The following is a 20,976-nucleotide window of genomic DNA, read 5'->3' as shown; positions in this document are numbered from 1 at the left end:
TGTGTAGACGCACACTCCGGCCATACACATTACTGGGCTTGTAGCAGGACTGCACACTAACCATGTCCATCGGATCATTAGGTACCCAGTTTTTCCCCATATTTACTGGTCTATTCCTGAAAAAGTTACTGGTCCTGCAGTGATTTTTTACTGGTCTGGACAGTGGGACCAGTGCCAGCGTGCAGCCTTCCTTTCTATGACAGTACGTAGGCAACTGATCCTACAAATGCTGCATACTCGTTGAGTAAATGTACAATTACAAATTTACAACAGATATAACAATTGAAATACACTAATATTATTATGATAGTAGTACAGTGTATTTCCCAGCAACTTGATGGGATTAAATCTCGCATACAGCTGTAGAAGATCAATGAATGCTGGTATGACCCAATCTGTATTAAAGCGAACTATAAAACATCATGTCACAACCATGATTGGATATGCTCTGCGATTTCAATACTGTTGGTGTACCTTTTTGGCTGATATTTTGCATTTTCTGTGTTATCCAACTGAAATTGTATTATCACAGCATTATACACACATTTCTTGAATATGCATAGATCTGTCTATTTAGAGCACAAATTGACAGTTTCTGCAGGCATATGAGATGTACTATACACTGTACCTTTAATGCAGGAAAGTATGCTGAGTTGTTACATGTACTACCACATGAAGTAGATAGAGATCTGAAATTGTGGAACATTCTGATATTGTGAGGGATTACTACAGGTATCACGGCATCATTACGATCAATGTACATACGTGTATAAGTGTACACTGTACTATGTGCATGTGCACTTCCCACTCATAAACAAAGCACTTTTACTGTATTGATAATGAAAGTCTTTTTGACTTCCTTACACCTTTTCTATGAATGTCCCTTTGTCTCCATACACTGCAGAGAGCCCGATGCCGAGATAGATGTAGTCGATGTCGCCCCCATCCAGCCGATGCCCTACGACCTCGCTAAGGCCCAGTCTGTCATGAACGAGTGTGAGCGCTACGTGAACTTTGCCCGTACAGACCCGGACGACATTCGCAGTGATGAGGACTGGGAGGACAAATTGTCAAGGTGAGATAGAGTGCCGCATCATTGGATGAGAACCACAGCCTACAGCCTGACCTCTCTTAGGGTGCGTTCGAGCGCTTTCCTAAAGCGAAACGTACCGTACCGTACCTGCGCCAGAGGAGCGCTCGACCGCTCCTAAAGTGTACCGTACCGTACTGTACCAAGCTAAAAGTGGACCACTTCCCGATGTGCTCCAAAAGCGTACTAAAAGTTGGCTGTAAAGCATGCGGATATCATGCGCTTTACGTCACTATGCAGAGACATCATTCTCTTTGTTCGGGACAGCTGTAAGTAGTTCAAGCGCCAGGTGGATGACATTCTTGCTACAAAATGCGTGACCTTTTCTAGAAATAACTCATGAGGTATGCTTTCTCGACGGAGCGCTCGAACACTTCAAATTTGGCACAGTTCGGTAAGGTACGCTTTGGTTCGCTTTAGAGTGCTCGAACGCACCCTTATCCAGACATGTCGGGACTGGCCCTCATCCAGATAAGGGATTTGCCAGATATGGGAGACTCAATGTTTAATACTGTACATGCAGCTGCCTACCCAATGGTAGCTACACTCATGTACATGTATCAATTTTGATGAAAATGACACATCCTCATCAGCTGGTCTGCGTTCTGAATTTTCAGATAATTTGCTCTGTGAACAGTCTCCTGTACTGTACCCTGATTTTAATGAAAAGATTTCTGTCCATGTTCTTGCTGTGATTTGGGGGTAGTGAATATCTGAATGCATGTTACGTAGACAAAAAATTGATGTGAATGTGATATTTTGGGAATATTATGTAATTCATTTGAGTTTGTGCAGGACTTTGTCTGAGTTTGGAATCCCCCCTTTCCCCATAGTTATTAGCTAAAAAAAGATAGAAAAAAACAAGCAAAACAAAATTAATCATGGTGAGATAGCATTCGGATAATAGAGAGAACCAGATACAAATTTAAAGGGATGCCAGATAGGAGAGATTGGACTGTACTGAAAAATTGGTTTGAGTTCATTATTCCAAAGGTTCATTAGTCCGAAAATAAAATAGGTTTGTTATTCCGAAGGTTCATTAATCTGAAAACAGAATATTTGTAGGATTGTTATTCAAAAGGTTTGCTAATCTTGAAATGAATGAAGGTTTGTCATTCTGAAGGTTTGTTTTGTTTGAAAATGAAAAAAAAAAAGGTTTGCTATTCTGAAGGTTAGTTAATACGAAAACAAAATAAAGTTCATTTGTTCGCAAGTATAAATATTTGATCAATAATGACAATAGCACACTGATTTCTTACGAAGTAGAAATTTTAAGCTTCTTTTGAAGATTGTAATGAGCTTGAAAACTTTTCTGAATGGTGTCATTCGACTGTTGCCTACCAGACATAACGATCATGCTGGCATATTTTGTTATCATCATCACTTAAACCCATTGAGGACGAGTTGTGAGTACACTTGACCAAGTGTCTATTGAAAATCAGTCCATCCTCAACGGGTTAATCACCCTTCATGTTCGGACTGTTTGCCTTTACTTTGCCTTTACTTCAGGGCTGGATGGACGACTCAGCAAACCAAGCTTTTCAACAAGATCCTGAAGCACTTCCAGGCAAATCGACTAGCAAGGCTGGCTCATGAAGGGGTATGTTTCACTTTTACATGTACGCTGTAGACTGCAAGAGCATGTCACTATCAAAATCCCCAATTAATATCTTAAATGAAGGTTTAACGAAGGGTAATTTGTTAAAGTCTTGGAGTGTTGTGAGAATCTTAGTGAGTAAATAAGTCACAGTCAGAGCAGTGAAGGAAAAGGTACAAAGTACAAAATAAATCGTAGTGTTGCAAATGTCTCAAGCTGCTATCATGGAGGCTGCCATTCAGAACACGACACTTAACCACTAGGCCAACAATCATATACATGTGTAAACAGCCCCTTCATGTTTCCATTCATTCTGCATTTACCACCAGTGTACTTTGTGGCTGTGGTTCAATAGCCGTAGAGACTATACCTACTGTTAGTATTGATTTTCAAAAGAAATTATTGACTGCCCGTATTCGGTAACTTTCAAGTTGTGAAGTAAGGAAGGAAAACTTCCTTCTTCCTTTTCCCTTTTTTTTTCTATGTCACCGCTCAGGAAGGATGCTAGAGGCTCTGTCTAGGGCTTGTCAGCCACATGCCACACATCCTGTTTTCATGATATGTAAGAAGCTGTGTAGTAGGTTTTCTTGATATTTGGCCCATATTTGCTACTTTATACTAGAAGGAGTAGATGTGCTGAGGAGATTAAGGGCAAATCCTCTCCATGTTCGTGTCAGAGGTTGTTGAATTTTGGCCAAAATGTCATTTTGTACACAGAACTTCAGAGAGGAATGTCCAATGGTCATATTATGAAGGTGGAAGCTAAAAAAAGGGGAAAAAAACTGGGAGACATTTCTTTTGATGACTTGACAACTGTGAAAGTCATTTTTTTTGTTAAAGTTTTGTCCAAGTGGACAGCAATGTGATATGTTGTGTAGAAATGCAAAGTGCAAAGAAGAATTACAGGTGAATTTGCAGTGTCAGTTGTTGATGTACGTGTACGTAGAAATAAGAAAGTTGATATTCACACTTTATGCAAGTACAGATATCAGATATGAATACCAGTGTGTGCAAGAAGTGCCTACAGCTGACAAGTGCAAATGTGTGCTAAGTGTATGGCAAGCACTTACAAAGTACATGTACTTGGGGACCTTGCATAAATGAGAATGTTTGAACGTTGGTTTATCTTATTTTACGCACAATTTTATGGGAAAGGTGATAAAACAAATGAGATCTCAACTTTCAGGATTTCAAGCAACTGGTCAAGCATTCAAATACAATTGTAAAGCACATTTGTTCTGCAGGAGAATTACAATTGTTTGTGGTAAACTTTGTGTGTGTGTTTGTGGTTATTGGTCACCCTGGAAACAGAACTGCTGTTGTGGTAGTGGTGCAATTTTTACCTTAGTGCAGGGGAATTCCCTGTTTATTCACAGTTTGTGTCCGTTCTTCTGGGAAAAGTGTCCACATTTCCTTTTGTGATCTGTCTCTCATTCATGACCATCAAAGAGTATGTTGCTTTGTGGGATGATTCAACTGGTGTTGCATATTTGTAAATTCCCCTGTCACTGTGCAGCGTTTTCATATTGGGATAAACTACACTCACCTACAAAAGGCCCTTTGATTGGTCCATTGCAATGTAAAGTTTGTGGAGCAAACTTTCTCCAGTTCTTAGCTGACATGATGAAACACACATTGGTCTGTGCTGTAATTGCTTCCTTTACAGAAAAAGTGTCATATAATTTATGTATTGTTTATTAAAAAGTGTCAATTGTTTGTTTGTTTGTTTGTTTGTTTTTTGGTTGCCATAGCAATGCTTTAACATATGACTGAAATAGCTGTTTTGAGATCACATCAAAGGGCAGTATTTGATCAGAATACTGTGTAAACATGATTTTGATTGTACAATGTACACCAAAAGTAAATCCTTGATCTTTCTCATCCAGGTACAGGTAGATTCTGCCATATCTTATCACAAAAGCTAGTCATAGTGTTGCTTGTAGCAGTTACAGATGTGTACATGTAGTTAAAGATTAATGGACCTAGTACGATGTGTAAAATTTTTGGACTTCATACCTCTTATGCTCTCTTTGAGATATCACATATCCATGGTTTGTACACTGTACACTTAAAATGCATGCATGTGGGGGGGGGGGGGGGGGGGGGGGTTGGGATACATATTCCAGTAATGCACCATGGAGAAGATCAAGAAGTTGAGAAGTTGAATCAGACATGAAAATGCCTACGTAGTTTTACAATGTAGATTTGATTGATTAAGTACTTTTGATAGAGAAATCTGAACTGTAGTGAGGTGAATCCAATTCATTGGCTGTGTATTTTTTTTTCTCTGTTTTTTAAGCTCTAGTAACAAACTGTTTGTTGTTTTTTTTTTCAATTACAGTTAACCAACGAGCCAGTCAAGAGAAGAATACACGTAGACAAATGTGCAAAGCTGGTAAGGCGTACGCTGGCATCAGTAGGATGGGTAAGTTGTTATGTTTCTGTTGCTTCATGATGTGCAATTGTAGCAGGCATTGGCTTTTTCTTTTTTGTCCCCTAAACATACAGACTGGACATTTCTCTATGTATGTCATGTGACTGATATTTCATCACTGCCCTTGCTGTGGCAGTGAGAAATGGAGAACATGTTGTAAGCCTGTACACAGACCATACTTGAGAAAAAAAGAATTCTATAAACAAAGCATACATGTAGATACTCTATAAGCCATAGTTAGCAAGGTGTTGCTATTGTTTGTTTGTTGTGGTTGTTGTTGTTAATTGTTGTTTTGTTGTTGTTGTTGTTGTTTTGTTTTGTTTTTGTTTTGTTTTTTTTACAAGACTGACTTCCCAACAATTTTAAAAGTTAGTGAGCGGATAAATTCACAGTCACAGAGTTTAGTATTATCACACACCTTGTTCATGTACTGTGTGCTGGGTACCTGTACATGTACATGAACTTGTGTGCATGCATGTCACATATTGTGTTGTTTTTTGCATGTTCTTAAATTCACGAATAGCACCCAATTCAGAAAGAAATTCAAAAAATACGTGGCGTATACAGTATAATACAACTGGGGGTTAAAGAATGTAGGATGTGACCAGGCCCTTCGATGTTTTTACATAAATTATTATAATGACTGATCTGGTATAACAAACTCACTATAAAAAGCTTGTGTTTTGATGGTAGTGTCACCTGAAATGAATCAACTGCTGCACCTTTTTCAATATGCACTCACCATTGAATACAATGTACATTGCATGCCCATAAACTTGTTTGCATAAATGACAATGACAACATTGCTTTTGCACACAGGACCCCAAGTTGACCCAGTGGTTGCATGGTGTACTGGTAGCCAACCTTAGCTCTTCTCTGCTGGCCATATATCTTGATGTCCTACAGAGCTTGAAATCAAAGGTCAGTCTTAATAACTGTAATAAATCTTACACAATTCTAACCATGTGTACTTTTTACACACACAAAGATTAAATTTAATTTGTTGTAGGGTGTCCATCTTGAGAGATATGTTTAATACTGGCATTTCAAACAACATCAAATCATGAATATGATTTTGAATGATTCATATAGAACATAATGAAGACCTTCCTAAAATGGTGATGAGACTGGCAATGAATGTGATGTCAGTAATGATAATAATGGTGAAAAGTGGAATAAATCATAATGTTGATGATTATACCACTGATGATTAAAGGAATATACAATTTTGGTTTAGATGGGGATTGAGGGTGTTTTCACCAGATAAACTGTTAATTCCTCTAAGAATGGTATGCTCTATAATTTTTCATATGTGTGGTTTGTAATTATCTTGCAAAATGTTAAAACCTCAATCTCCAACCCAATCAAAGCTACACTGTACATATACCGTGGCTTTAATGTGGCCATTGTGTATTGTATATCAATCATGTAGATGACAAGTAGCTTGATAAGATGATGATTTTGGTATGAACAAAAATCAGTCATATGATACTGTGTGGGGTAATCTGTCCCGAGACTGGAAGAGAACAAACTGATTGATGCAATTAAGAGACGTCCATGTTCACTCTTTGTCTTCTCCCTGTGTAGGTAAGAGGGGGAATGAAATGGCAATTACGGACCTGTTAGAAGTTAGTCTGAAAGACTTCAAAGATTTCATAAGCACAGCAATGAAAAGTAAAACAGAATAGGATTGAGATTAGGGAAGTTATGAAATAGTGAAGTTTTGCAAATTTTTCCCAAACAGTTCTTGAACAGTTGATACAAATATGCAAATGAGTGAGCAGATGATATCATCACCTCATATTTTGCGATTGATCCTGTTAAAAAAAAGATAATGATAATAATTAATAAACTAGAGAAGCACTCTGAGAGCGGAGACCTCCACCAAGTATGCAGCTCATTTCCACCACTAATCTTGTTCTTCCATAGGGATTTCAGTGATTTCTATACATACTTAAAGGATTGTGTGCTGAAAGTCGCCCGATTTCCGAATTTAGAAACCTTTGTTACGTCATAAACCCTCAGCTGCACGGTGCGCCTCACCCTAGTAGAACCTCAAATACTGCAGCCTGAACTCCCAAGTTAATTGACCCTACCTGCCAAAATATAAAAAATCCTTCATAAATTCCCCCCCCCCAAAAAAAAAAAAAAAAAAAAAAAAAAAAAAAAAAAAAAATCTCGGATCACTACCAAAATTTGATCATCTGTTACTTTTATCATTCTAAACCTTTCCTGCAAGTTTCATCCAAATCCGTTCACTACTTTTTGAGTTATTTTGCACAAGGACAAACACACAAACACACAAACCAACGGTAACGTAAACATAACCTCCTCCCTTGGCGGAGGTAATAAATATTATTATTGTTGTGTCTGTGCGCTCTGGAGGGTGTAACATAATGTTATTCCTGGCTGAGTTATTTCCGAATAATGACTATGCTCATATATCAGGATTTGAGACCGGGGCATACTTGCACTTGAACAAAAAGACTGGAAATTTCAAGATTTTGCGTACAAACTGTATGGCATGTTATGAGGTGATGATATCACTCATTTGTACATTCATGTTGACTGTTCAAGAAAAAAAATTTTTCCATGAAAATTAGCAAAACTGTATAATTTCATAACTTTTGTAATTTCTCTTCAATTTTGCTCAACTTTTTACCATTGTGCTTATCAAATTTTGCCCTTGCTTTTCAGGCTTTCATTTTAGATGTTCTGGAATTGCCCTTTAAGCATACATTCCATGTATTCTTTATTAAACTCCATTCCGCTCAATGCAGGTACCAGCTCTGATCGACAAGATGATACACCCATCCACCACCGGCCGGGGGAACACCACGAGCTCAGAGGCCCTGTCACTCCTGCTGAAGAGACCCTGGGATCCTGCGATTGGTCTCCAAAGCTTCCACAAACCAGTAAGACAGAGGCAATGTTCACACACCTGGGAGGGTTTGAAAAGTCACTCATGTAGCGTGATCAGTGTAAATAGGAATGGTACAGTGGCCGAACTAGGCTGGAAAACACAAATCTTGCAAATTGTACATGTATATGGCAATCCAAGGAAATAGATTTTACATGTATCAGAAGCTTCACTTTTCATATGTATCTGTTAAGTATATCTCTGTACAATGTATACATAAAAAACAAACACACTTGGATGTGTGTGTACATCTGTATGTGTGTGTTTGCATTAATTTCAGTGAGGGCTAACTTTGCTTTATAAATGCACCTGATTGCTTTTTTGCATTTGTATTGGGAAATATAGTGTAAACAGGTAAACCGTGATAGAATAATATGTAGGCCTATCACACTCCAGGCTTTGCAAGAACACTTTTGGACACATTGTCCATTATATTTAGTGATTGATAGTCACTGCATACTCAGTCTTATGAAACCATCTGTCTTTTCTTCTTTTTTTTTGTCTAGGAATTCTCAGGTAACCCACAAAATGTCAGAGTATTTTGGGATTTTTGCCATTGTAGCATTTGAGGGTATTCTGCAAAATTTGCATAATGCGGTAAAACCAGAAATGTTTGTGTGCATTCAATTCTGTGAATTTTTGCAAGAGTCAAGATTTGTGAATGTAGAATGCATGTGAAAGTTCCTGTCTACACTACTGTATATGTCATATTTATTTAGCAAGTCTAATTATTCGCGAATTGGGACTTTCCAGTGGTTTTGCAAGTGGTTAAATTTGTGATCATGGAGTACAGTAAAATGGAAAAATTAATGCACGCAAGTCACATTCGTGTCGGGATCAGAGTCCATATTTTTTGCATGTCTTTATTCGCGAATAGCACCCGACTTGCAAATTTGCGAAAATGAGGACCTTGTGAAATATTCACCATATACAGCGTATGTTTCAAATGCCAGGGGCATTTTGCAAAAATTTCATGCCGGGAGAACGGCTGTCGGCTCCAATTCACGAAAATTTCATGCTGCGAACATTTCTCGCTTTACAGTATTTAGTGATTCATACCTATTCCTAGTCAGCCATTATCATCATAAATACAGTTTTCAGTGTGTGTTTTATTTTAACGTTTGAGATGGTAGATGTATTACAGTTGACGGTGCATGGTATATGAATTGCTCAAGATGTTTGTTTGCTTTTTCTTGTGAAATATTACCTCATTCTCTTCATTACCAAAGAGCTTGCCCTCATCGCTCCATTGATAGACAGGTACTGTATACACTATATATTTCGCGGGGGTTTTATTTTCGCGAATTTCGCGAGTCGGGAGCTATTCGCGAAATTAACAACACGCGAAAATATTACCTTCAAAAATGAATCCCTTGCCTTGATGATACGAACATTTCAGTACTAGTATACCATGTCACGGCCTACCGAACAGACCATACTGGCTAAGCTTGTTTACGTACATATGTGACCCTGCACCACAAAACAAACAAAAAGTCGCCAGACATGGATTTTTAGTTAAGGACATATTCTGCAAGAGCAGACTCTAAGCTTTAAAATGATGTATAACTCAATTCAAATGGACTCTCCTAACCTCTCTAAATATTGGAAAGAAAGCGCACACTCTGGAAAAGTGTGAACTGAGAAAAGAGGCTCTGAAGTAAAGGGTCTATATGTGTCTATTCAAGCGCTTAATCTTTACCAAACCGTGCTGGCTGTGTGATGAATGGGACAAAAACAGGATGTAAACCACTGGAGAAACAACAATGTAGGGATTATCAGATCAAATTGAAATTGAGCATGCTCTATCAACACATTCTGTCCATGATTGATGTCAACTTTCAAGCAGTAGCGTTATCCCTTCAAAAGTTATCAAACTTGAAAGTGAAGAGTTTGCAAAGAGTTATCAAGAAATGAAAAGGGTCCTCTAAGACATACCTGATCTCAATACTCTACAAAACATAGGTTGTAGAAAAACTACTGACAATGCACCTTCCCATTCATTTTATGATCCCAAACTTAAGAATAATGTAGAAGAAGGGTAGCTCTTTAAGAAAATATGAAAAACTAAATATCGACTTGGTTGACCCGTTTCACCTTTTTTGAGTCCTCACGTGAAATCAAGGGGTGTGTCTTTTTGTTCGTTTTGTGATGCATGGTCACATATAGCACGTCCATGTCTACTTACGAATACTGTAGAGAGCTAATCCATTATCGCAAGGGGACCACTCGTCAGAAATCTAAGGGACCACTCGTCAGAAATCTAGTGCAATGGACCTAACCACTTCAAAAATGTTGAATTCTAACTTACTAGTTCGCAGAGTTTGGTAAGTTTTTTTTCATGCAGTGTATAACTAGTATCATTCTTATTTGCTAGTAAGTTGAAAATTCACACTTTCTTTGCCACTTCATATTTTCTCTGGTCCCCCAATCGCGAATTTAACCACTCGCGAAAATGTGTGACCGTGGCAATTCGCGAAAATTTATGTACGCGAAAATTATAGCGTATACAGTAGTCAGATAGTACTTTATTGTGATATTCATGTCTTGCAGTCATAAAACTGAATTGCATTAAAAGTTACATTGTAAAAAAAAAAAGACCGCAATGGTGTTAAGTATTGATTTTAATAAAGAAAGAGTTGAAAGTACACAAACATAGATAACGTGAGATCTTTAATATCTCAGTGGATACTCAATGGGCAAGCCGTAAAATGTTCCCTTACATTTTGTTATATTCACTTATTCAACCATTTATGGTTCATATTGATATTTTGATATTTTAATGTGGACATTTTGATATTTTCAAATATTCAAATATTGATATTCTAAACCCTTTGATCTTCAAACAGAAAAAGTTGCCAGGAGCCCCCATCCTCCTCATAGCTCCGAGTGGCCCCACCCACCCCACCATGCCCCCGTCACGCCGCATCAGGTACTGGAACTCACAGCTAGGCAACCTGGGGAAAGTGGTGCCTGTGTCGGTCCATGCCCCCGAAGGAGGGGCAGGGATCACCGCTGCACTGTGTCTGGAGCATATGATTGGAGCTGTCCGCACCAAGGTGTCTGAGGTAATGAAAGAATTAGAATTGATACAGCTCATATTTAGTAGCAGTGGGCACAAAAGTGATAAACAATGCATTTGTCTTATTTCTATGCACCTAAGGTGTCTAAAAATCAATTTACAGGGTATGTATTTCCTTTTTTTTCCTTTGGTGTTGTTATCTAAATCCATAATCATGAATGGAATCTTAGTGAAAATTTGATACAATTGTCTGTGGAATCATTACCTAAAAAAACAATGACAAAAAAAACCAACAACAAACAAACATATTGTTACAATCTGACTGAAGTATTCATCTCTAATCAGGAATATTACACTTTTTTTTTTGTTCCTAGTGAGGGTTGGACTAGCTTGGATTCTGTGTTTTTGTTTGTTTCATTTTGTTTGGAGTTGCAATTTTCAGAATCCTGAGCAAGCCATGTGCTATTTTTCTACAAAGAGATGGGGGAAAAAACTTTTCTGGAGATGACAGATTTGCAATCTTTTATGAAATGTCTATGAACTGGTAGTGATTTGTATTGTTGCCAAAGACCTTCAAGAGATCATGTTGTGTCTTTCTACAGCTGCGAACAAATTTTCACAACAGGCCCATCGTGCTTCTGGGCTGGTCAGTTGGAGCCCTCGTAGCCTGTCATGTGAGTATTTTACCAACAAATTATTATCCCTCATGGGTTTGTTCACATTTCCAATAAATAAACCCTTTATTGCTCAGGAACTTAATGGCTATAACTTCCTGTGGGCAATTCCGCAGTTAGGTGGACATGACATGGATAAAAGAAATGTGCCTCTTTATCTTACTCCTTGATTTAGGTATCAACTAATGCCATGGATGTTCATCAATCATTAAGGTCTTTCAAATTCATCAGATTTTATTTTTCGTATTCATTGATTTTGCGAGATCTAAAACCATCATCTAAAATGTACATGTGGGACTGGGGATGCTGAAATTCACTTAAATGCAAATTACAGTGGGTTCCTTTGAAATTTTTTCCTCAAAGCTTTGCTAACGGGTAAAAGATGAATACATTTAAATACTCCAGAAGTCATGTGACATTTTGTCAATTACAAAAGGGTGAAATGACCTGCGGAATTACTCCGGACAAATGTAACGTTACTAACCGTAACGTTACTAACCATGCTTTTGGGGGTCTAACTAAAAAATTATCGGTGGAACTGCTAAAAAAATTTGCATGAACATTTGTCATGATGCAATAATTGAAATTAATGCAACACTTTGTTTGAAGTAACTTGAATTTTTGCACACTTTTTGTTACAAGACATTGATTTTTTTGTCATGTCCTATTTTCGTAACGTTACTAACCAGCCCTTTAAGTTGCCATAGCAATTCTAATATTTCTTGGATTGTATTCATTCTTTTCTGTATCATAAACATGGGAAGGATGAATATGTTTTTGACATAATTTTGACTTGAAATGAATAAATGGTAATTTTGTAGTAAAAACAAATATCTAAATTTGTTCAAATGTAATGTTACTATTAAAACCGCGGAATTGCCCCTGTGCTTCATCAGTATTCAGTGTATTCCTCCTAAAGTGACATACTTGTAAGTTAGCAAGCCCCCTTGGGCGTAACAATGTGCCTCAGTCCAACAGGACAGCCATGGTGACACAATTAGGGATTAGAGGGATTAGATAATCTCTAGGCACTGGCAGTGAGTTTCCAGACAGTTGTGCCAGTCAGCAAAGAAAGTGCTCCAGCAGACATTCCAAACAGTGAATAAAGGACAATAAGGATTACGTTAAATTTAGGCCTATTCAAAAGATTGTACAGGGTGACAGGAGTATTTTCAGAATGATCTCGTGATGCAGTCACATGTCGCTTTGTGCAACATTTCATGTCGTTAAAATGACAAAACTACGTCTCTTTCCTGACACAGTATTAAATATTAAACAATTATGACCAATTGACATCACTCCAAATCTCAATGCCAGCCGCTCTTTTTTCCCCCTCGTGCATACTGTATCTTCTGCTAATTGGTACGTTTGACAATATCTAGTATGTATTTCCTTCATCAAAATTAATAATCTGTGTTTGCCTTTTGTTTGATGTAGCATGCATATGATTATGATGTAATTTTTGCTTTTTTGAACCAAAATATTGTAATTTTGTATTTGCCCCTGAAATGTGTGAGTTTTCTTTTTAAAGTACATCAATATGTGTTTTACTTTTTCATCTGCTGAGGTTAGCTGCTCTATTACCCTATTTGCATCAGACAGAAAGAAAAGTTAGGATCAAAGAGTGTAAAACTTAGCTTGTCTGCTACACCACAGCATTTGCACTCAATAAATTGTCAGTGTTTTTCCCCGCATAGTTTTTTTTTTTCTCTCTCTCTCCTTTTATGTGTCTAATGAATGTCCCTTTCTTTCCATTCTTACTCCTCGTTGTCACCTATTTCACCACTGATTTATCCTCTCGTCTTGTATGACTGCACAATCTAGGTGTCCCTTGTGGAAGCTGTATCAGCTGTGGTCTGCCTTGGGCTTCCTATGCGTGGAATAAGTGGAGACAGGGGGGTAAGTTGGACTTGCTGCCATTTACAAAGCAGGGGCCACAGACCATTTCTTCTTTTAGAGTGGGGGGGGGGGGGAGGGGAGGCTGCGAGTCAGTTTGGGGTCAAGGGTCATCGGATTTGTCTCTCTGTCAGCAGCAGTCCCAACCTCAACAATGGACTTGGAGTGTGTTGTTTGTTTTTTTGTACACCCAACTGCTTTTAGTAAACTATCAAGTCGAGTAGCTGCTCGAATTTATCTCGGTTATAATCACAGCAGAAATTACATTGAAATTGGTGAAGTATTAGTAATGACAGACACAACAGAGATGCAATGTGATTAGAGTGGACTCCTGTTATAGCGAAGTCCTCAGGACCGCCAGTTTTCTTTCGTTATATCGAAACTTTGTTATTCCAAACAAATAAACAATAAAAAAACATAGAGCTGATTATTTTGCGACCAGGATTTTCATTTTGTTGTAACCAGAATTTTGTTATAACCGTGTTTGTTATAAAGGGAGTGCACTGTATAAAACTAACCAGAACACTGGCAGAAGATGAAATATAAGAGATGGCATTGACAACAATGCATCAGTGTGTTGGATATCCTAGGGAAAGCAGGTGCTTGTGAATATGGCATAAGGGAAGTAGTGCATTTAGTGCTGTACTTCTCCTTCATTGCGTGCAGGACTTGGACGAGCCTCTCTTCGACAGCAAAGTTCCGACCTTCTTCGCCATCGGCCAAGAGTCGAGCCAGTGCAACCAGGACAGCTTGGAGAATCTGCGGGAGCGCATGAAGGCTGAGACCACCCTCGTGGTGGTGGGCGGGGCGGATGACAGGCTCCGCCTCTCCAAGACCAAGAAACTCCACGAGGGCATCACTCAGACCATGGTGGACAGATGCATCCTGGTGAGATAGGACGCCCTCTGTTGACAACACAGCATCATAAGTCCCTCCTCTATACCTGACTTGTACAACCATAATTTGGTTATTTATCATTTTTGTGAGGATAAAATATAGCATCCATGTGCCTGCAGAAACTGTGGATTTTTTTTTATTTGCTTCCATAATGGACACATACGCTTAATAAATTGGTTCAGTAGTGCTGTGATAACGGATTTCAGCTGTTTGACTTTGAAAATATTAGCCAAAAATGTACACCTGCAGTATTGTACTCTGAGAACATATCTGATCATGGTTACTACATAATGTTTAAAAATCACTCACAAACTAGGCAAAAGCAATATCATGTGATCTTCAGTGCGAGAATGAATTGCATGCAGCTTGTTGGGAAATACTACAGCTACGTAGGACATGATCGATTACCATGTGACATTCTACCTACTGTACCCTTTACCAATTGGGAAAGACGCTTCAGAAATAAAAGTTGGGTACTTCGATCTAATTCATTTGACCCTGTGATCTCAAAATACTCCAAAAACAACTCACTATCCTGACAAACAGTGTCAGCCAGACAAGTTCCTTGGTAGACCCTTTGGATAAATCGCAAGCAAATTCCAAATGGTGGAAGATGTGCTTGTAGTCCTTCTTAGATCTATGTTTTACATAGTTTCCCCTTCTCTTTATGGTTCCCCCTTTCTTGCTGTGAGAAAGGAGGCAGGAATCACAACTCAGTTTCAAACAGGAACGATACAAATGAAATGTTTTCTTCCTTTTTTTATGCTTTATTATCTATCTGTTGGTTTTTGTTTGGTTTTTCATTTTTTTTTTGCATGTGTAGGATGAGATATCAGACTTTCTGACAGGGGTACTGTCTGCTGCCTACCATGGGTCCGGTGAGGGGGATGGGGACCATCATCACCACTCCAAGAAGAAAGAGAAGGAGCGCAAGAAGAAGGTGCAGAGGGACCTGAGCGGTGAGATGAAGGGGCGCAAGACACCTCCTGTAGGGGGCCCCATCCCAGGCCGCCGATCCAGCACCCCTTCTACTCCTGTTGAGGTTGGTTAGAGCTATCAGCCAATACCTAGTTCTCATGAAGATAACAAGAGTTATCTTCCTTATCTTATCTTTTATGGGGGATTTTTGACATTGTACAAGTTTTTCCTGGTGACACTTTTGTTTAACCCTATATATGCCCAGGCACCAATCTTGGCAAGCATTTTCACCAGCCATCCAAACTTGCAATTGTAAATAAGCAAGCCCATTCCAGGTGCAGCAGCTTCCATTATAACCGAGTCCTTGGGATCGGCAGTTTTCTTACATTGTATTGAAATTTGTTGTAAATGAACATTGAACTACATAAAGATATATGGGTGAAATTTGGAGACCTACATTTTTACTTCATTGTAATGAGAATTTATGTTGTAGCGATACATTTCACCTGTATGTTTGTTTGATTTTTTTTTTTACATCTTCACTGGGACTGCTTTATAGTAATTAACGTCAAATATTTCTTGCATACTTGCATGACTTATTCATCCAGTCACACCTTCTAACCTTTGTGTTGTCGGTACTTTTGCTTTTCTTTTATCAGCATGGGATATCTACCCTGCCTGCCACTCCAAAGACTCCAAAGGGGGGCGACTCGCGTGCCCCTACACCCACTACCACCTCGTCCACAACAGCCACTGCCCTCACTGCTGCTTCCACCATGGCACCCTCAGTCACCTCCACTGGAACGGTGTCATCAAAGCCCTCCTCTTCCTCTCCCTCCTCCTCCTCCTCCTCCTTCTCCTCTTCCATGGCACAGCCAGGCACTTCTGGGCCAGCCACATCTGCCGCGCCTTCATCGGGGACACTGAAGACGTCCTCGTTTGCAGCTGCTCTGTCCTCCGCCAATCAAGCCAAGCAGTACACCACCTACCTGGCCAGGGCAGCCAGCCAGAGTAAAGAGGAGAGTAAGACTAAAGGCAAAGGGGTAGTGCGCTTTGGTGGCTCAGAGATGGCTGGGACAGGAACAATGTCACCCGCGGAAGGTAAACTGTTAACTCTCAGTAACGTTTAGGGAAGGCAGAATTTGGGGTTACTTTAAAGGTGTAGGAACCTGGGATTCCAGAAGGCACTGTAGGATGGCATAATGATAACCAAAATAATCATCATAAGCTAGATAACTCTTTATGTGCTATGTTCGCACTCCTGACTCAGTCGAGGTTGTGCCAAGTTTGTATATTCTGCTCAAATGCACAAGCTCGCCCAAACTTATAAATAAATAAATGATGCCACAGTACAATGAAAGCGTTTCTCGCGATTCCATTCCTATCACATGTAGCTTGCATTTTATGTGGTGATCGACTATCAAACAGTGTTTCCAAGTGGATTTGCCAGTTAATTTGAAGTTTATGTCACTGTTTTGAGTGCAAAAGTCATGTATCTACAATAATTTAGCTACTGGTCATGTGGAAGAGAAACAATCACAGACATGTCATTCAATCTACATCAAAGCAGCGCTTGGCATTTTATCTTCTTTTTTGCTTATTACACTTCTAGGGTAACAAAAATCTATAAAAGTTACATAGATTTGAAAAACAGAATATCGTCCCAAAGCATGATTATGTTGCTGTTTTGGAATAATGTGGCACGCATGTGGTTAAGACCATGGCACATAAAGAGTTAACTGTCCATCAAAGTACATCATGGATGCATATTGTGCGTACTCTCCTTTGTACAGGATCAGCAGTCATTTAAATTTTGCTGAATCAGCCAGGAACATTGACTGAATTAAGAGACAGACTTTATTGACATTATTTTGGCCAGTTTTGGCTGATTTACTGCACAAATCAGTTTTATCAGACATTTAGAACATGGCAGATGTGTTAATGTCAAAATCATCTAACAGTGCCCCCTTGAGTTCTGGGTCTGAATGGGTTTACTTGAACTTGAATTTAATTATGATATGAAGATATAGCAGTGTCCATGTTTCAGTAGATATGAGAAATTTCATTATAAACAGCCAATAGTCCAATTGAAAAGTCATGGGCCTACACTGTAATCTCCACAGACTATCCACTGAAACACCGGGATATTAATTTGCCTTGAATTACTACTTCAAGAAAACACATATCCAAATGAACATAACCAGGCATGTGTCTACATTGTACCCTGTGAATATGTCACAGCTGAAGGCATGCAATTTTATGAAGTTTGCCCCTCTTTCTGACAGGAGTTACTTTCTTCACCCTCTTCATTTTCTGGCCAAAGTTGTCAAATATCAAATGATAATGCAATTTGCAGTTTCTTGCTGTGCAACACTGAAACTGCTCAAATGCTTTTAGTGTCAGTTCCCTTCTACACATGTGATATACTTATGTTACTTTTTTGATGTAAAATGTCACGAGCACTCTCTCATGCATTTCTTCAAACAGGAATTGATGCCACAACTATTGTGGTGAAACAAGCTCCAAAGAGAAGCCAAAGCCAGAGTCCAGCCACAGTGCGGCGCAAACAGATGAAGCTTGCTGATCTCCCTATCATCACTGGGGAACAATCCTTGACCTCACCCACTGTGACCTCTTCGGGTCAAATCAAGGGCATGTCAGTGCACACTCCTACACAGCGTGGTCGTCCTCCGACCACTTACACACTGGTGGCATCAGGGTTAGGTGTTCCTAGCTCCAGGACGGCTACCTCTGGTGCGAGTACGCCTCCTTCATCTACAGATGGGAAGGCCAAGCAGGCTTCAACCAGCAGGGTCACATTGGACTCCGGACAATCATTGTCCCAGCTTCAGCAGATGAGGGGCACATCCTCCAGTGGGTCACACAGCAGTCTCCTGCATGGACTAAGCTTTAACATTCAAGGTAGTCAGCTGAAGGAGACAACAGGGTCTCAAATGCAGGTCCTGGAAGGTGTCTTCTCCCCGAAGCAGAGCTTTGGCCAAGCTCTTGCAAGTGCAGACAGTGGGCTGGTTAAAGGTCCTGGGCCGACTAAATCCACCCATTCCAAAGGTACGTCTTCCAGCAGTGGAACAGCATCTTCCAGTGGCTCTTCAGGGAAGACCTCTAGCGTCCATTTCTCTGTAAGCTCCAATTCAGACGTCAAGACATCCAGTTTGGCCATGCACTTACCACACCTGATATCCACAGCACTCAAAGCAGCCCAGTCAGCACCAGCCAAGTCCACCTGTGTGACACTAGTCACCACGAAAGCATCGCCAGCACAAGCAAGGAGTACTGGCGTCAAATCCAGTACTCCATCTGCTGCAGTTTGTGGCGGCAAGAGTTCAAAGGTTACATCAGATGTTTCCATGCTTGGTCTGATTGGCGCTCAACATGTCACAAGTAGTGGTGGAAAGATAGTGAAGAAATCCTCCGAAGACGAACGTAGTGCACAAGTCCAAGCAATACAAAAGCTGCAGTTCCACGACTTTCCACTGACTACTGCCTCGTTGAGTTACACTCACACTGGTCATATAGTCACTGAGGCAAAGATTCTTAAAGACTTTGAGAAAGGCTCGATTCCACTCACTAAGCTTGACTCGCCGAGCTCCCACAAAACCAGTCCCCCTACCAAGTCACCGTCTGGCGTCAAACCCACGATGAGAGAGATTTCTCTTGCGAAGCCTTCTCCTGGAGTGTCATCGACGGGCCAGATAGTATCAGTGTCGTTGGCATCACCAAGTGGTTCAGGGAACATAGCAGAGACTACTGGCCGAGGGAAGATCGTGATTGATCTGGACACCATCCCCCTGTCCAAGCTTCGCACTCAGCAGGCTCCCAAAGATACCTCTGCTCCGATTGTGGTGGACTTGGACACAGTTCCTCTGTCAAAGCTAAAGGAACACCTGAAGGACACAAAGCCTCCGTCAAATAAGCCATCCCCCTCGCCATCCACCACCACCATTAAGATAGTGTCGAAGCCGGTGGATCCTGCTGCAACGGCCTCGCAGAAACCCAAGCTGTCCACGTCTGCACCCTTCATTGCCTTGTCTAGCAGCTTGAAGGCAAGCACAGAGAGGGCAGCGAAAGCACACAAAACAATGATGGTGACGTCAAGCTCCAAGCCATGGCTTTCGTCACCGTCTGTAGCATTAAAGACCACCCCTCCTCTCTCCTCCTCGATCCTGCCAACGTCCACTCCAGCTGCCTCTGCGGCTGCACCTCGGCAGCAGCCAGTGATGCCTGTTGAGAAGGAGGATCTTGCCTCGACAGCAAAGGTTGGGAGCACACTTAGGATGGATGAAGAATTGGGAGACTGTGAGGAACCCATGGAAATTGGTCAGCCTTCTGCCAACACCCGCACTAGGCGTGTCAGAGCACCAAAGCAGCTCTCGGACTTCACTGAATGAAGAGGCTAGGAAATTAATTGGAGATATATCTTTATCCATTCGACAAAAGGAATGCTGCTTTGTACATATTTGTGCCCATAATGTACCATGAGCTGTTCAGTGAAAGTTATCACATTCATTTGTATTTGCCAGTATACATATTCTTGCGTGATATGTAATGTTGAAGTAGCTGTAACAAACATGTGTACATTTCTGTATACTTCTAAATTAATAGATGCTATTTCAGTATCGCTGAATTACAACTTACCTGTTGGGGTTGTATGGGTGTAAAACAGTCCGTGTCTGGAAGTGAAACATATCAAACACTTACAGACATTGTAGAGCTTTTTATGGTGCTGTCTTGAAATGGCACTGGAGGCATTGGTCCGAATTCACGAAGGTGGTCTAAATTTAAACCATGGTTTATGTAAATTTTTACTGCGTAGATATGATTGATAGATTGCGTACGCTAACAGGCATCCAGTAAAAATACGGGCATTAATGCGCGCATGTATTGGTACGCCTATTTAACGCTTATTTTAGACCATGGTCTAAATTTGTACCATGGTTTAAGTTTAAACCACCTTCGTGAATTCGGGCCATTATGTTTTTGTGTTGTCTGTTTGAAGAACCGTTTGAGGCCTCCAAATAAAACTTTGCATATGTTTGTACGAGTTAACAAAGCTGTGCCTATCAATTTCTGGGTAGACACGCTAAAATGGTTAGGGTCAAATGCAAATATTCACCATTTCCCTCTGTATTTCTACAATGCTTGAATGTATTTTCGTGAAACTTGGTGTATGCATGTATACCCGATTGAGATTATCTATTGATAGTTTTGGGTCATAAAGTCAAAAGTCAAGTGGAAATGCTGAAATTTCACTTTTTCCCCCCTTATCTTATAAATTGCTCAAGATATCTTCACGAAATTTAGTACATATACATGTATTGCCTGACACTGATTCTCTTTGAAGTTGTGGGTCATGAAGTCAAAGGTCCAGGGTCAAAGGTCAGGTTAGAATGGTAAAATGACACTGTTCTATGCTGAAATTACCCAATTTTCTCCATGCCCTGGAAATGATTGCATGTACTGTATACGCCATATAATTACTGAGTCTAAATTTTCGCGAATGGGGACTTCCC

At 40.0% G+C, this 20,976-nt stretch overlaps 1 protein-coding gene across 1 annotated transcript in view; it reads left to right on the top strand.

Moving 5' to 3' along the window:
• Positions 1–20,503, top strand: part of LOC139740692 (uncharacterized) — a 30,461-nt gene extending 9,958 nt beyond the window's left edge. The window contains exons 2-13 of the mRNA XM_071651261.1: positions 905–1,075; positions 2,600–2,690; positions 5,029–5,112; positions 5,941–6,042; positions 7,902–8,036; positions 10,888–11,106; positions 11,663–11,734; positions 13,559–13,633; positions 14,297–14,518; positions 15,351–15,569; positions 16,105–16,546; positions 17,933–20,503. Coding sequence (XP_071507362.1) covers positions 905–1,075; positions 2,600–2,690; positions 5,029–5,112; positions 5,941–6,042; positions 7,902–8,036; positions 10,888–11,106; positions 11,663–11,734; positions 13,559–13,633; positions 14,297–14,518; positions 15,351–15,569; positions 16,105–16,546; positions 17,933–19,854 — 3,754 coding nt within the window. The 3' untranslated portion in view covers positions 19,855–20,503. The remainder of the gene's footprint in view (positions 1–904; positions 1,076–2,599; positions 2,691–5,028; positions 5,113–5,940; positions 6,043–7,901; positions 8,037–10,887; positions 11,107–11,662; positions 11,735–13,558; positions 13,634–14,296; positions 14,519–15,350; positions 15,570–16,104; positions 16,547–17,932) is intronic.
• Positions 20,504–20,976: the final 473 nt, after the last annotated feature.

The sequence above is a fragment of the Diadema antillarum genome, unplaced genomic scaffold (assembly GCF_040938485.1).
Source record: "Diadema antillarum isolate AM-2024a unplaced genomic scaffold, OU_Dant_1.0 seq00000872_RagTag, whole genome shotgun sequence".
NCBI classification, from domain to species: domain Eukaryota; kingdom Metazoa; phylum Echinodermata; class Echinoidea; order Diadematoida; family Diadematidae; genus Diadema; species Diadema antillarum.
This window is presented reverse-complemented; position numbering and strand designations above follow the sequence as displayed.